At 37.6% G+C, this 17353-nt stretch overlaps 1 protein-coding gene across 1 annotated transcript in view; it reads left to right on the top strand.

The window, feature by feature from the left end:
• The window catches only part of CDH13 (cadherin 13), a 1264852-nt gene that overhangs the window by 504533 nt on the left and 742966 nt on the right, over positions 1-17353 (top strand). Inside the window, exon 4 of the mRNA XM_020992657.2 lies at positions 9950-10066. Within this exon, the coding sequence (XP_020848316.1) occupies positions 9950-10066 (117 nt within the window). The remainder of the gene's footprint in view (positions 1-9949; positions 10067-17353) is intronic.

Genomic DNA, 17353 nt, shown 5'->3' with positions numbered 1-17353 from the left:
ATGTCTTTTTTCTACCTTCAATATATGTCTCATATATGTCCTCTTCTTTCCTCTTATAGCCCCCATTACATCATGCCTGACTTGTTGCAATAAATTTCTGGGTAAATAGTTTCAGTGCATTAAATCAGCTAGTGTTCAATGTTGGGTATGGAGTCAGGAAATTTTGTTGTTTAGTCAGATCCTACTCTTTGTCACCCAATTTGGGGTTTTCTTGGCAAAGGTATTGGAGTAGTTTGCCATTTCCTTCTCCAGCTCATTTTACAGATGAAGAACCTAAGGCAAACAGAGTTAAGTGACTTGCCAGCTAATAAGTCTCTGAGGTCAGATTTGAACTCAGGAAGATGAGTCTTCCTGATTCCCAGTCCAGTGCTCTATCCCACTATGCTACCTAGGTGCTTTGGAGTCAGGAAGACCTGATTTCAAATCCATTCTCAGTCACTAGCCATGTGACTCTGAGGAAGTCATGTGATATCTGTTTGCCTCAATTTCCTCAATTGTAAATGAAGATAGTAATATTATCTACCTCCCAAGATTGTTGAGAGTGTCAGATGAGATATTTTTAAAGTGCTTGATACACTGCCTGGCACATAGTAGGTGCTATAGAAATGTAATCTATTTACTACTGCCACTGCTGCTTCCCACTCCAGTTCATCCTCCACTCATCTGCTAAACTGATTTTCCTAAAGCATAGGTCTGACCATGTCATCCCCCTAACTCCCATTCAATAAACTCCAGTGGCTCCCTGATACTTCCAAGAACAAATATAAAAATCCTTTGTTTTGCTTTTAAACTCTTCACAATCTTGGCCATTTGCTACCTTTCCAGTTCCCCTCTTACACTTTATACCCCTTCACATATTCTACAATTCAGCAACGCTGTCCTTGCTGTTCCTTTCATAGTAAACTCCCCCTCCCAACACTGTTTGCTTTCACTGCTTATCTCCCAAGCTTGCAATGTTGTCTTTCTCTTCAGTTCCATCTCCTGGCTTCCCCGGTGTCCTTCAAAATGAAACTCACATCCCATTTTCTACAAGAGATCTTTCCTTTGTGCCTTGTGTGCCATTCCCCGCCCCCAACACACATACTGCCATTGCCTTCTTTGCTTCTGAAATTACCCTACACTTACACTGTACATATTATGTATATGCAGTTAATTGCAAGTTATCTCACCAACTAGTCCTAGCTCTACCACCAACTTGTGTGGGCTGATGCAAATTCCTTCTGTGATTTGGGCTTCCGTTTGCTTTTCTGTAGAATGAACTGATGAGACTTGATGAATACTAAGGTCTGGTCCAACTGTAAATTGTATAGTTTTGCTACTTGCATGAATACAAAAGATGGAACTAAGGTCAGGAGGTCAGCTAAGTATCAACCCAGGTATCAATATCAAAAATCAGCTAAAGCACAGTCCAGGAGGGAACAGTACAGGTAAGAGGCAAGCGATTAGAACCACAGTCTGGGCATGAAGTTTAGTTCAAATATCATGGTGGAAATAGGGTTGAAAAGCCCAGGTGGGCATTCAGAAGATAAAGGGGCGATGAACTCTTGCCCAGTCACATAAATGGCTAGGAATGAGTGTATGGCCAGGCAATTAGTAAAGAATGGGGTGTGTGTGTGTGTGTGTGTGTGTGTGTGTGTGTGTGCTGGGTCACCAGCTGTCATCAAGTTATCAGTAATAGAGAAAATCTGGATTCATATTAGGAGGCAACCCCCAAAAAAACTCAATTACAGGAATTGGAAGCCTAGCTCCTGAGACTGAGTCATGGTGCTTAGGGCAAACAGTCATAACACCAATTGGAGGCTAAACTAAAAAACTCTTGAGCTAGGATTGCTTTTGTACACCCATACAAAGCAAGGATAGAATGAACTGAATCATCAGGCTGGCACAGTAGTGGAATGGATGGGAAGGAAGAATATCTAACAAGATTAGAGTGGCAAGAGGTAGGCAGGCACCTTTAGGTTAAGACAGGCTAAGCTACTCCTGAAAGGCAGCTGGGTGATTGAGTGGCTGAAGTTATAGGCATGAAATCAGGAAGAAAAGCTCAAACTCTGCATTTAGAAATTTAATAACAGTGGGAACCTGGGCAAGAAATTCACTTAAACTTTTCCAGCCTCAGTTTCCTCATCTATAAAATGAGGGGGTTGGACTTTATGTCTTACATATGTAAGATTCTTTCTAGCTCTGTATCTGTGATCCTGTGGGAGAGTTAGTTTAAAGATGAATATGTATTTCAAGCTAATTAGCTGGTTGCCCTGTGTGATACATATGTGATGACAGCTAACGAAACAACTCTATCCACTCCTCGCTTTCACCAGTTTTGTTTCTATACCCTCTTTCCAGGTTAAATTGTTCACTAGCATTACAACAACATGTAAGTAATCCACAGCTTGTTTTTAACAGGTTATAAATTCTTTCTAAGGAAGAAGGAGACAGACCTGGAGAATAAGTGAAGTTCTAAAATAAAAGACCATAAACTGATACACTGAGGCCCCTATAAGTAGGGATATTTATGTATAAGGGAGCTCAATGAAAAGTGAAACAGAAGCGTCTCCCAAAGATGTGGTTTATGCCCATTTGATTTAATTGAGATTAAAATTTCCTGTTGTTGGGTCCATCTGATTTTTTGGACTGCTTCCCTGGCTCTCCCAATATCTGTATCTTCCATGAAGTCATAGTTTCTTGGCTACAGAGAGGGTCTAACAGAAGTGGGGGGGAGGGGAAAGTGGGATAGAAAATCACAACTTATAACTCTGTTTCCCCATTTGATAAAACAAACACTAAAGACAGAATTTTTTTCTCTCTCTTCTACTCATATGTCTATATTTATACCACAAACGTGGCTGTACAAATATGCATACATGTTATATATAATATGCATATTACATACAAATATATAAAACAAGAGAAACATTAAAAATATAAAAAAAATTTATATATGTTTTATATTTTATAAAGGGTATGTTTATGTATATGCATATGTATGTATGTGCATACATATATGTCTATATAAATATATATGTAAAATGTCCGGAACATGTATATATGTATACACATATGTATGTACACATACATACACATACATATATAGTCTTCCCTTAAGGGGAGACTTTACTGCATTTAACTTTATAGCATTTAAAAAGATAAATATAAATATGATCATCTGAGGAAGAGGAAAGAAAGAGAATTACTGACTAAAGAGGTGAGGAAAAGCTTCCCCAAGAGATGGCACATGAACTGAGCCTTTGGGGAAGCTAAAGGTTAAAAAAGATAAAAGTGAAAAGGGAATGGATTCTAGGCTTCTCTCACTGATTGTGGCTTGGAAGATCATCATCTCTACTCCTCAGTCTCCACCATCTTTCCCACCTCCCATCCCCCAAAACAAAACAAAACAAAGCTAGGACTTGAATTAGATGATCTATAATGTCACTTCTTTCTTTAATTCCTATGACTGTGCTATATGTCATGCTATAAATGTGTTAACATACCCATTTTTGCACTGTGTGCAAATATGTATTAGGTAGGCTCAGAACACTATTGACTCAGTATGAGTATTTCCTGTTCTAGGTTGTTTGGGAGCTCATGTGATCTGGGATTGAATTACCACTAATTAGTTCCATAGTAAAAAAAAAAAAGTCTTCAGTTACCTCATCTGTAAAATGGGAGTGATAATAGTGCCTACCTTCCAGGATTATTGTGAGGATTAAATGAGATAATATTTGTAAAATGCTTTGCAAGCTTAATGTAATATATAAATGCTAGCTATGTATTATTATTACTTAAAGTACTATAAATGCAAATTGTTATTCTTATTTTGAAAGCACCTTGAATTTACTTTTTTTTTTCTTTTTCTTGAATGGATCCATCATTTGCTATTGTGAAAAGGAGGAAAAGAAAGAAAGAAAACTAAGGAAAATTCTTGAAATGTAAAGAAAGCTGGTGTGGTAATCAGGAGATTTAGCTTTTGCTGTCATTTTCACACTAACTCATATGACTTTAATTGAATTACTTAATTGTCACAGCTTCTTTTCCTCTAACATTTGAAAGTACACAAAGAATTTCTCAAAACCATGTGATATATATTTATATATATAATAAATAATATATTTATTTATACGTATAGGTAGTTCTAATGTTATTATAGCCATGTTATAGATGAGGAAACTGAGTCTCAGAAGGATAAAATAAATCATCTAGGGAGTAAGTGTTGGTGCTATGATTTGAACTCAGGTCTTCTGATTCCTAGTTGGTCTTTTTTCTTTCAGAAATCAGTCAATAAACATTTATTAAGTGTCTATTATATGCCAAGCATTGTGCTAATCTATGGGGATACAAAAAAAGGTAAAAGATAGTTCCTGCCCTTGAGAAGTTCCAAATCTAATAGGAGAAACAACATACAAACAACTATATATAAACAAGTTATAGGTAGGATAAAAATAGGAAATTGTCAACATCTTGAAGGCACTAGAATTAAGAGGGATTGAGAAAAGCTTCCTCTAGCCTCAGTTTATTCATTTGCAGAATGATGATATCTAGGATTTCTTCCATTTCTGACATCCTGTGACTCTGGATATTTTGCTAAAGTGGTTTTATCCATTTGTTCATAATACAGGAATAAATTGTTTTATAATATTTCGTAGTCTCCAAAACACTCAAAAATAGCTTCCATTTGTGTGGCACTTTACCTTGTTTCAAAGTGCTTCTGCATCCATTATCTTATTTTATCCTCACAAATTATCATAAGAGGTAATTTATTCACAACGCATTTCAATGTTTATAGTCTTTTGCCTACCGTCATACTGCCACAATTCACAGTTACTGCATACCAATTATTTTTGAAAATAACTCACTCTTTTCCTTCAATCACTCAATCAATTAACCAGTGTTTATTAAGGACCTTTTACTTATCAGAGTCTGTGCTCTTTGGGCAGATGCTTATAAAGTGCAAGTGGGGAGCTCCAATTAGCTGTTGATAATGTAAGTTATTCTCCATGGCATCTGTTTGGTCCTGGATATGACATATTGGGAAGAAACCTCTAAGTCAAGCTTAACAGACCTGAGCTCAAGTCCTAGTTCTGACATTAGGTATTTGATCTTGTACATATCATTTCATTTCTGTGGACCTCAGTTTCCTTACTCCTAGCAGGATACTGGTACATCTAGTAGCATTGCTGCAGTGTTTACTTCCCCTGGGGCAAAGGAGAGGGCCATGGAAAATACAACATAATCTTGATATGTCTATTTAAACCCCAGTCCTCTGGCTCCAATCTCAACATTCTTTCCATGACAATGCAGATTCTTCCATATAAAGAAACAAAAAAAAAAAAACTGACCATGATATCCACAATGGAGTCAAGGTGGATTTAGAAACTTAAGGTTACTAGCATTATTTAAACTGATTACAAGAATTTTACCCAAATCCTGCTGCAAACACTGACAAGAATGTAAAAGAATATATACACCCTATATTAGGGGTCACAGTTGAATGACAGGTGAACTTAGGAAAGTCATAGCATATGCCAAACAAAGGTCAAAGAAATCTCTGTATGGAACAAGACTGACTGAATTTCCTCTTTAAGACCAAGCAAAGATACACTGACAGGCACACTTTTGGAATAGGTGACATCATGAGGCCAACATCCTCATACTTAATAAGAAAAGAGTTTAAATTTACCCTACTCAGCTGTACAGAAAAAACAAACAAATGAAAAAAAGCAAAAAAACCCCCTAGAATCCCAGAATTAAGGTTGAAAAGAGGGCTCTGTTATGTTTGATATGAAGAAAAACTTGCTAAAAGATGCAACAGTGAAATGAACTGCCTATAGAGGCAGTGGGCTCCCCATTACTGGAAATCTTCATACAAAAGCTGGATAACCACTTGAGTGGGATGCAGAGGGCATCCTTGACCAAGTAAAGGGTTGAACTATATGGCTTGTAAAAACTTTCTAATTCTTAAATTCAGTTATTCTGTAAGAAAAAAAAATCTGTTTCAAGGGTAATGAGTCAGAGCTATGATCCACCCCCATTTAGAATTACAGGTTGGAAATGCACTTGTAAGATAATGCATGCTAAAATTAAGAGCAAATACATTTAAAGATGAATCAAGGAGAATGAAATAGGAGCTGAGAACAGTCATGGCCTGTGAAAGTAACATCAATCTGTTGATGACTAAAGAAGCAGAAAGTTGAGGACCCTGAAGATATCATTTAGAAGCTATAGGGGGGGCAGCTAGGTGGCACAGTGGATAGAGCTCTGGCCTTGAAGTCAGGAGGATCTGAGTTCAAAGCCGGTCTCAGACACACAACACACAACATGTACTAGCTATGTGACCCTGGGCAGGTCACTTAACCCCAATTGCCTAGCAAAAAGAAAAAACAAAAAGAAGCTATAGGGAATAATAATAATAATAGCTCACCTTTACGTAGCACTTGCAGATTTATAAAGCATGTTGTTCACAACACTCCTTTGAGTTGGGTATTATATTCACAGGAGGATAAATGGAAATAAATCTTTTCTTTTAGCTTTTATCGTGAAACAAAATAAAGCTTCCTAACAATTAGGGTTACCTCCAAATGGTATGGGTTGTCTAGGAGTAACAAATTCCCAATCACCAATGGCTCTCAAGCATAGTCCAGTGATTGTTTATTACCTATTTCGGGGTTTTGTAGAAGTGATTCCTGTTCCAATATTAATAAGGCAAGACAATATCTCAGGTCCCTTTCTTCTCTGAGTTTTTAATTTGAAGTATCACAGTACTACCTTTTGACTTAGGATAACTCACTTTTCTGTGCCTCAGTTTTCTCATTATATGTAATATAATAGAGATATTAATACTTATGCAACCTAACCCACAGGGCAGTCATAAAGATAAAATCAGATAATGAAGTATACTGTAAACTGCAAAGTGCCACAATCTTTAGTGGATTAGGAACTGGTTGAATGACTTCCCCCACAGAGTAGTAATTAATGTATTAATGTCCACTTGGAAGAAGGTCTTTTGTAAAGTACCCCAGGGATCTGTCTTTGGTCCTGTGCTTTTCACCCTCTGCAGCCAACATCATGGATGAAGACATGGCTAACATACTTATAAAAATGCAAATGACATGAAATGGGAAGAAAGAGTTAATATTTTGAATGACCGATAATTCAAAATTCAGTTATCGGTCAGAGTTCAAGGTTTGTGCAAACCAGGACACTAGATAAAATCCAATAAAATGAAAATGTATTAGCATAAATATAAAATCCTATATTTGAAATCAACAGTCAAGTATAAGATTGCAAAATGGTGGATAGAAAGATCTGGGGCTTTAAGGAAACTGACTCTAAGCTAAATAGAAAACTAGAATAGTTATAGCTAAAGAATGCTAATTTGACCTTAGGTTGCATTAAGAGAGGTAGAGGGTCTAGAACAAGGGAGATAATAGTTCTGCTATATCTATCCTAGTCACTTTATACATGTATTTTTAGTTCTAGGCACCAAGATAAAAGAACTACATTAACAAGGTGGAACATGTTTAAAGAAGGGCAACTAGCAAAGTCACGGATAGCATGACATATTGTTAGAAGGCATGAAGTTTGTTAGGTCTAAAGAGAGTAAGACTAATGGAGACGTGATCACTGTCTTCAGGTATTTCAAGGAGGGTGCTGTAAAAGATATTAGCCTAGCTTTGCTTATTCCCAGATTCTACAAGTAGGTGCAATATATGGAAGCTACAGAGACTTAGATTTCAGTTCCATGTAGAGGAGAAGCAAACAAATAACTTTCCAACAATTAATGGCTATAAGTGGGCTGGGCTAATTCCAGATACAATGTGTTCCCCAGTCATTGGAACTCTTCAAGTTGAGACTGGATGACTGTTTTTCTGGGATATTATATGGACAATTCTATATATTCCTGGCCTCTGGTACTCACTTCATAAATGCTTATTGAGTATTAATATATTTTTTGGATGGCATTTGAGGTCCATCGCAAATTGAGTATTCAAAAATTTTTTTAAACTTGATGTTGAAAATGGCATCACAGGCTTTCTGAGAGAGTAAAGGAATTTTAGACTCCAAGTCTTACAAAAATATGAGATCCTAGATATCAACTAATCCAAATGACTCTAATAAGGATTTATTAAATACCTGCTATTATTGCAAGGGGCTGTGGATATAAATACAAATTGAAAACAGTCCCTGCCCTCAAGGGCTTTATAGTCTACTGGGAGTTTATCACATATCCTGAGAGGAGAGGAGAGTTCAATAACAGCTAAAGGAATCCAGAAAGCCTTCTTGGAGAGATGACACATGAGTTTGGCATTCTAGGTATGAAGGATAGCCATGGCAAATGCATAGGGGCAGGAAATGGAGTTCAGTTCTAAATTTGTAGAAGAAGAAACAGTTCCTTTAACTCATTTCCTTCAACTTTCCTCAAACAAGTTGGATTCTTTGAAACATGTCATTTACATAAGCCAAGCAGATCTGAACTTCAAAAGATTCGGGATAGTATAATATCAGCTTTCATTGCACGAAACTTCATTTTCCTTGTCTATAGAAAGTGAATAATAATAACTACTCTGCCTACATCTTGGAATTGGTGAGATCAAGTGAGAAAAGTACTTTATAAACTGCAAAGCTGTATTCAGGTGTAAGATAAATGTTCTCTCCTTCCGCTCTTTGATCCCAAGTTCTCTTAAGTAGAGATAGTTTAATGACTAATAAGAACCCAGCCCTTTTGATTCTTAGCCCAAGCCATTGTACCAGATCATAGTGCCTGGCAAATAGTAAGAACTTAATACATGTTTATTAATTGATTGATGGATTCTGTCTCTGTAATTAAGAACAGAGAATAAGAGTTGCCCTTCTCATTAGTCCATTTCATAGGATCATGAATCTAGAGCTACAGGGAACCTCAAAGCCCGTCTAGTTCAGTGCCCTTATTTTGCAGAAGGGGAAACTGAGGCCCAAGGTGATTGAGTGAGTTGCCCACGATCACACTAGTGGTAAATGGCAGAGCTGGGATATGAACCCGAGTATTTTTGACTCCAGGACCATTGATTTCACACTATCTTTAAGATTAAAAATTCATTATGTTATTTTTTCCATTAAATAGTAGTACCTGGCAGTTCTAATGCAAAAGAAAACAATATTAAAAAGCCGTAGGTGAAGCACTGGTTACCTGAAGTTATGCTGGAACTTCAATATTCATGTTTTCTAGAATTAGAGAAATGGATAAATGACACAACATTAAAAGATTCTCTGATTTGAGCCTTAAAGGAAGATAATTACCTTTGGTTCAGGTCCTGAAGTAAATAAGGAAACCAGTGGGGAGCTCCAACATCATTACCCTTGTACCTAGTAGCCAGCTTGTTGTAAGGGGGTTCCAGAGACTGTTCTCAGAATTTCAAGATGTGAAAGGTGGGGAAAGGATCCAGGAATAATCTATAAATAGCTTCAGAGTTATATCCCACTGAAATGTGGCTCATTGAGGGTTAGGGCATGGTAGTGTTGATTCTCTGGTATAGTTAGTCTTTTGGCTGAGCTTTCTTGTGGCTGAACTCTGGTCTTCGCGGACCTGTTCTGTGACTAACAGGTGGCTAACCTGGCATGGAGGACCCACTTTTTTATTCAGAGGCTTGACCATGGCTTTTCAGTAGTCAGAAATCCACCTACCTGACAGGTTAAGTATAGTAACGTGCCAGCATTGGGTAATGTGTAAATCAAGACTGACAGGGTGAATAAAATGATTCAGAGGAGTATATGAAACAGCTTAATGGCCATCACTATGAGTCACAATGTCACATTTAGTATGATTCTAACAAGGTACTTTCTGTTAATGATTTTTGATGGAATATTTTAGCAATATCCAACCAGCTGTGAGTTTTCAGGCAAAAAGAAGGTATAAGGCATGACAGTTCTTTCCTGGAAAGATTTTTAGTAAATAGATGTGGTTTCTTTCTCTCTTTTTCAGGAAATCTTTACATTTCCTAGGACTTCAGCAGTCCCAAGACAGAAGCGGTCCATTGTGGTGTCACCCATCTTAATTCCCGAAAATCAGAGACAGCCTTTTCCCAGGGATGTAGGCAAGGTAAGTTGTGACCATGGCAAAAGTAACCTATGAATTGATGAAATGGACAAAACTGCACTTGATGAAATAGATCTGCTTCTGGAGGGGAAAAAAATGGTAATTCTTTGCAAGACAGCATGTCCAGAAGGTAATGTGGAAGGGGCAGATATCCTCTTTTAACTTCTAAAAAAGTTCTTCACAACCTAGGTCTGACTTCCAGCCTTATTATATATTCCTCCCATTCTTGCAATCTCTGGTCTATCCAAACTGACTATCTTGCTATTCCTTGCAAATGACATTCCATATGCTGTGTCCATGCCTTTACAGAGGCTGTCTCTGATGCCTAGAATTAGATTGTAAACTCTCTGAGGACAGAGACTGTCTTGCTTTTTTTGTATCCCTGGTGCTAGCACAGTGCCAGCTAGGTGGCACAGTGGATAGAGTACTGAGCTTGGAGTCAGGAAGACTCCTTTGCATGAATTAAAATCTGACCTCAGACATTTACTAGTTAAGTGATCCTGGGCAAGTCACTTCACCCTATTTGCCTCACATTCTTCCTCTGTAAAATGAATTGGAAGAGAAAATGGCAAATCAGTATGGTATCTTTGCCAAGAAAACCTCAAATGGGGGCACAGAGAGTCAGGCATGACTAAAAAATGAATCAACACCAAGAAATATTGATTGATAGAATTCAATTTCTCCTCACCTCTCTCTCTTAGAGGCTCTAATTAGGGGTGGGGAACCTGGGGCCATGAGGCCACATGTGGCTTTCTAGGTCCTAAGATTTGACCTTTTGACTGAATCCAAATTTTGCACAACAAATCCTTTTATTAAGGGGATTTATTCTGTGAAGTTTGGATGCAATCAAAGGGCTTCACCTGAGGACCTATAGGGCCACATGTGGCCTTGAGGCCACAGGTTCTCCACCCCTGTTAAACCAATGAAAACAAATGTGTGGAAGAAAAAGAAAGAAACAAAACTAAATAGTAAGCCTCTTGAGGGAAAGAGTTTATCATATTCACTACTGAATCATATCATCAACATATAGCAGAATTTTCGTCAATGTTATTTATTTGACTGACCTTCTACCCTTTCCCTCCCTAGTTTACTTTCTGGATCCTTGCTTTATTTCAGCAGTAGCACTACCTGTAATGGAGGATAGATTGACTCTGGAAATCTTTAGTCCTGTGGCATATGATACAATATGGGAACTCGTACCCTGGTGATGCATACTCATGTCCCTTTCAGACTTAGATGGACCTGTGGAAAAATGCTCTGATTTCTTCTCATTCACAACTCACCTCTTTCCCTGGTTCCATGTTCCTCCAAAGAGGGGAAGGGCTGTGACCACTTTTTTCTTGCCTCAAACAGTGACATGAAGTAGGCTTTCCAGAGTTTTGCTAGGATGTCTAGAAAACAGCTACTTTCCATACTTCACACAGGAAAATGCAGTTGTTAATTTAGAGCTGGATGGACCTCTTAGAAATCACTGAGTCCAAGCTTCTCAATTTTTGGATGAAGAAACTGAGGCACAGAGAGATTAAGTAAATTGTACAGTGTCGTGCAGCTAGTACATGTCTGGAGCAAGATTTGAATCTAAGTTTTTCTGACTCTAAGCCCAGTGTCCTATCCACTGTATCATTCACCAGAATCAAGCCTGGTTCTGTTTGATTTTAATCATATATACTTTTTAAAGAAAAGGACCCATAGACCAAAAACTGAGAAAAACTCTAATTCTAGAAGATGGGAACTACAAGAAGTAATTTTCTCAGTTGAGTTGGTGTGTCATTTGGGATAGCTCACCTTTGATAGGTTGCTATATAATTGTGATATTGTGGAAAGAGCATTAGCTCAGGCATCAGAAAACTTCAAATCCCAAGTGAGATTTAATACCTGTGGGATCTTGGGATGAATCATTTAACCATTCTAGGCATTGCTTTCCTCTTCTAAAAATGAAGACATCAGACTAGACAGCCTCTGAAATCCCTTCCAGCTATATATCTATACTCCTATGAGACTCTGAACTTTTTGATTTTTTTCTTTTGTCTCAGCTGTTATGTAACATCTACTTGCCAAATACTTAATTATGAAGTCATTTGCTAGATTTGAAGTCTTTTATGAAGGTTTTTCATGAGAAAATAATATATATATATATATATGTATATATATATATATGTATACATATGTGTATAGTATACAAATATATTTGGGAAGAGAGAAAGAGAAAGACGAAGAGAGAGACAGAGACAGAGAGAGACCTCAGCTTTTCCATTTGCTTAGTAGTCTTGTTGGTAAAATAAGGATACCTGCAATAAAGGACAAGGATATTTACTGAAAGAAGACCCAGAACAAGCAAATATGTCTTTGTACTATAAAAAACAATTTTGTTATCTCAGGGATCTGTGCTGTCAAGTTTTTTATAGCACTTTCTTTTTTAGAACATTTGCAGAAGTTTCAGGGAGGGGAAAAAGTGCTGATTCATGAACTCCAATTAATCTATCATTTCATTCCTGTCATAGGTAACAGGGGGAATTAAGGAATAAGAGCCTGAATAACCATGAGGAGATCTAGCTGTTCCCTAAATGTTCCCTTTTCTCCCCATGTAGTTGGAATATTTAAAAATTTGGGCAATGAATAATTTCACAATTTTACTAACTTTAGATGACAAATATTTAATCACATCTTGAGAGAATTTGAGTTCTTAGGCCTGAGTGATTGAGAGCCACAACTTCAAATCAGTGAGGACATTTAACAAAGTATTTTATTCTGTTTTATCATATTTGTCAGGCAAGTCACTTAGGGGAATCCCTATTAGAGATTCTGTTTTCATCACAAACCCTTTTTATCAAAACCAGTGTTTTGCTGAACCTCCTTTCCTCCCACTTTGAATATTCTTCCTATACGTTGGAGAATGGACATTGAAAATGGCATTTCTAACTTGCTGTAGAGGGGGAAAAAAGAAACAGCATTGCATTGTCTCCCACATGGGAGCCCATGCTGTTCTCAGAGAATGTCACTGAGTTGAACATCTTCACCCCAGCCTGTTATCTCATTGTTTCCCAAATATGAGTTTTGAAGGAAGGCATCTTCAAAAAGCATCTTCCCTTTGTCATCCCCAGAGGGGCCAGTACAGGATCAGGCATGTGGTAAGTGCTCAGTCAGTTTTTCTTGAGTTGTAAAGTAAAGCTAGGCTGCTTTAGAATTCAGACCAGATCCGGATGTGTGGCTGCCGAACTAACACTTTGCCAGATACGTGTGGATTAAGTGAGGGGATCTCAGCAGGGATGAATCAATTTGATGACTAAAATGACCATGTTATGGTCAATGAGGTCATTTTTGCAATATTTTTGACCTATATCAGCAAGGTAACTATTCATTTCACGCAAATTTATTAAGTGCTTATGGCATGTCAGGTAACATATGTACCAACAAGTAGACAGAACATAAATACAATGTAAACAAAAGTAAATTTGACAGGACTGAGGGTAACACTTACTGAAGAGGCAAGGAAAGATCTCATATAATAGGCCCAGCTTGAATTAAACTTTAAGAGAGATTAGAGATTCTCAGAGGCAAAGTGAGGAAAGGATGCATTCCAAGTACTGGGAATGGCTTGTGCAAAGGTTTAGAGAAGGGTGATGAAATATTGTGTGTGAAAGACAAGAGGTAGGCTAGTTGGAGTGTAGACTGGGTAAAATGCAGGGAACAAAATACCAAGTTTGGAAAGATGGGCTGCAGTCACATTGTGAAGGGCTTTAAATAACAGATGAGTTTGGATCTGAGAGGGCGGTGGCATGGTTAGACCTGGAATTTAGGCAGGTGGGTGGAGGATGGTATGGAAAAGACAGTTTGCTATCTGCTGGCACTGTTTTTAGCAAAGGGGCGCAATGACAAAAATGAAGTTGTCTCAGCTATCCAGTCACAATTTGTGTCCTTCGTACTCTTCTATTAACAGTAATTAATTTTTAGATTTATTTCATGGATATTATAGGTGCATACTTGCTTTGCTGCATCATATTGATATCAATTTGTACTGCCCAAATAAGGATAACTCAACTGCAAATTCACAATTGTACGGAGTCAAACTACATTTAGTGTGGTAAATGAAATAAAAAGTGCCTATTTGCCCATAAGCAAGAGTTATAATCTTTTCCTGATGCAAAATTCCCAATGAGAATGTAGGCTAGCTATTCTGGTCCCTTTCCTCTAAGTATGTAGGCAAAAGGATGAGGTACACAGATGCATACAGGTCTTTGCAGAAAGGTATGTCTTTAGCTCTGAGTTGATCATATCTTCAGTGGGTGAGTTCTTGATCTGAAAAGTATATCTGTATAGCCATGGGGATCCCACCCATTCTGAATTCTCATGGATTTGGGTTCAAACCTGAAGATTTTTATATATCTTATTTCTCTGGCTCGTTTGCACCCACCAGTTAAAAAAGAAAAAGACTTCAAACTTGTCAACATCTGATTTCAACTCAATATGCTAATTGACAGAAGCAAATAATGGCTTTGGAAGAGTAAATCATTTAATCAGAAAAGAAATAGTGAAGTAGATGTGGGAATTATATAAATACGTATTCCTTCCTCCCTCCCTCCATTAATAAGTATATGTATTCTCAAATTCATTCCTCTCCAGCCAAAAAAAAAAAAAGAAAGAAAAAGAATAAATATATATAGTCAGGCAAAACAAATCCTCAAATTGACTATATTAAAAAAAAAGTTTCATTCTGCCTGTTTAGCCCATCAGTTCTCTGTCAGGAGGTAGATAGTATTCTTCATCATTGGTCCTATTGTTCATTACTGACCAGAGTTCTTAAGTCTTTCAAAGCTGATCATTTTTACAGTGTCATCATTATAGTGTAAATTGTTCTCCAGCCTCTGCTTGCTTCTTTCTGCGTCAATTTATACAAATCATCCCAGGTTTCTCTGTGATTTTCCCCTTTATCATTTCTTATGACATAATACTATTACATTACATTCACCACAATTTTTCAGCTATTCCCCAATGGGTTGGCACCCCTTAGTTTCCAGTTCCTTGCCATCACAAAGTTGCTAAAAGATTTTTTTTTACATATAGGACTTTTTTTTCCTCTTTCTCTGTTGCTTTGGTATATAGGACAAGTAGTATCATCACCACATCAAATAAGATACACAATTTGGTAACTTTGGGGCATGCTTTCACATTATCAATAAATGGTCTTGAAAGAGCAAAATCTCATTCCCTACTCCCTCCTCTCTCTGAAAAGTCATTTAGAAAAGAAGCTCATCCAAGACTTGTAGTTCTGCATAAGGTTGGGATTTGGGGGAAGTCTGGTTTTCAGTACAGATAGCCTTAATGTTAGTGCTTTGATATGACTCTTACTGATCTAGCCATCTCCCACTCCCAGCCTGAAACTCTACATTCCTGTTGTCTCTAACTTCTCTTTGGTTACATATTCTTTCTTTCAACCTAAGCCCTCAACAGAATACAACTTTCTTTCTCATTTTCCTGAAAAGTTCCTTTCATCATCTCCCTAATAACTGATGCAATTAATCTGTTTTTGGGGCACACATGCTTCAGGGAGTGTAGAGTTCTCATTTTTGTGTCAGTAAACAAGCATTTAATAAGCACTTACTATGTGTCAGGCATCGTGTTAAGAAAGAAAGAAAAGCAAAAGACAGTCCTTGCTCTCAAGATGCTTGCACTTTAATATGGGAGGCAACATGAAAATGACTAAATACAAAATATATATATATATATATATATATACATATATATACACACATACATACACATATACAGATGTATATATGTATATATACATATTAATATAACAAATTGATAATAATCAACAGAGGGAAGGCACTAGAATTAAGGAGGGTCAGAGGAAAGCCTTCTTGTAGAAGATGGGATTTTACCTGGGACTGGAATGAAGACAGGAGGTGGAGATGAGAAGGAATTTTAAAAATACAGCTGGTTTTGTTTTTTTCCTATGATAAGGCATTTACCCCTGATTTCAGGCCTCCTGCAAAATATTAGCCTTTCCCCTGCCTCCATCATGCATATTAAACATGACTTTGGACTTTGTATTTGCTCTAGACTAGGGTTCTGACCCAGCTTTAGCTGCTTACTAGCTATATGACAGAGCAAGCCTTGTAACTTTTTGTGAATCTTAGTTTACATATCTGCAAAATGAAGGTGCTTGAGTGGGTAAGGTCCCTTACAGTTCACGGGAAAAAAAAAAGACAAAACTAAACAAGGAAATTCATTTGATGTGTGGATTTTGAAACATCTGGAAGTTTTGTTTAGATGAACCCCTTAGGATTGGCTGTGTTGAGAAAGGATGCATTTGTCTTTTGTGGTTGGTAAACTTGTTCAGCAAAGGTATTTTTTACATTTGTTAGTTCTGCCTTATTTGAAGACTGAGAATGAAACAATGAGATAATAGAAAAACAGAACACACAAATAATACAGGTTGGAGAAAAGGGAGGGGGAGGGAAATATAATAGGATATTCATTTATCTGAACAGACACTGAAGGGCAGAGGTAGTTTTTTAATCTCCACAAGTAGAGTCTAGACAATTACAAATTTAATGAAAGCCTTCCTTAATTGATTCAGATGTTCCCTACATGGTATGTTGATTTTTGTCCTTCAAAAGAAACCCTAAAGAGTGAAAGCAGATGATGTGATACAGTGGAAGGAATATTGAGCACAAAGTCAGAACACCTAAGCTGAAATCCATCCCTTGATGCTTATTACCTATGTGACTTTAGGCAAGTAACTGAATCTCTGCTGGCTTCAGCTTCCTCATTTGTCAAATGAAATGTTTGGATGTGATGACTTTTGAGGCACCTTCCAGCTCTGATTCTATGATCTTATAAACCTATGAAAGCCAAATGAGAACTATTCAGCTTTAAGGTAATTAAAGCACATTATGGACCTATTTTCTCTATAAGGGCGGTCACAGCTGCCTTGATGAATGACAGCTGGCCTGACTGCCCATGCCCAGTGCCCAGCAGGGAACAAATTGGCCCTCTCTGCACCAAACAATTTGCAGTCCCAGCTTTGAATAGTCACTGGTCAGATGTGGGACTGAGATGGAAATACAGCTAACAGGTGGCATTCTGAAGAGGAGAAGGAATGAATGAAGAGCTTTCATCTCTAGCTTTGAAATGGTTGAAATACTTGCATTGCTCCAGTCCTGGGTGGCATCCAGCACTGACTCAGTGCAGGCTTTGGTGGACAGCCTGTATCACTAAGCAGATGGAGCCATGCTGTGGCCCTGGGGAGTCCATTATATTAGGCTTAGCCAGGCCATTCTGCCA

The sequence above is a fragment of the Phascolarctos cinereus genome, unplaced genomic scaffold (assembly GCF_003287225.1).
Source record: "Phascolarctos cinereus isolate Bilbo 61053 unplaced genomic scaffold, phaCin_HiC Scaffold_2;HRSCAF=192, whole genome shotgun sequence".
Classification (NCBI taxonomy): domain Eukaryota; kingdom Metazoa; phylum Chordata; class Mammalia; order Diprotodontia; family Phascolarctidae; genus Phascolarctos; species Phascolarctos cinereus.
This window is presented reverse-complemented; position numbering and strand designations above follow the sequence as displayed.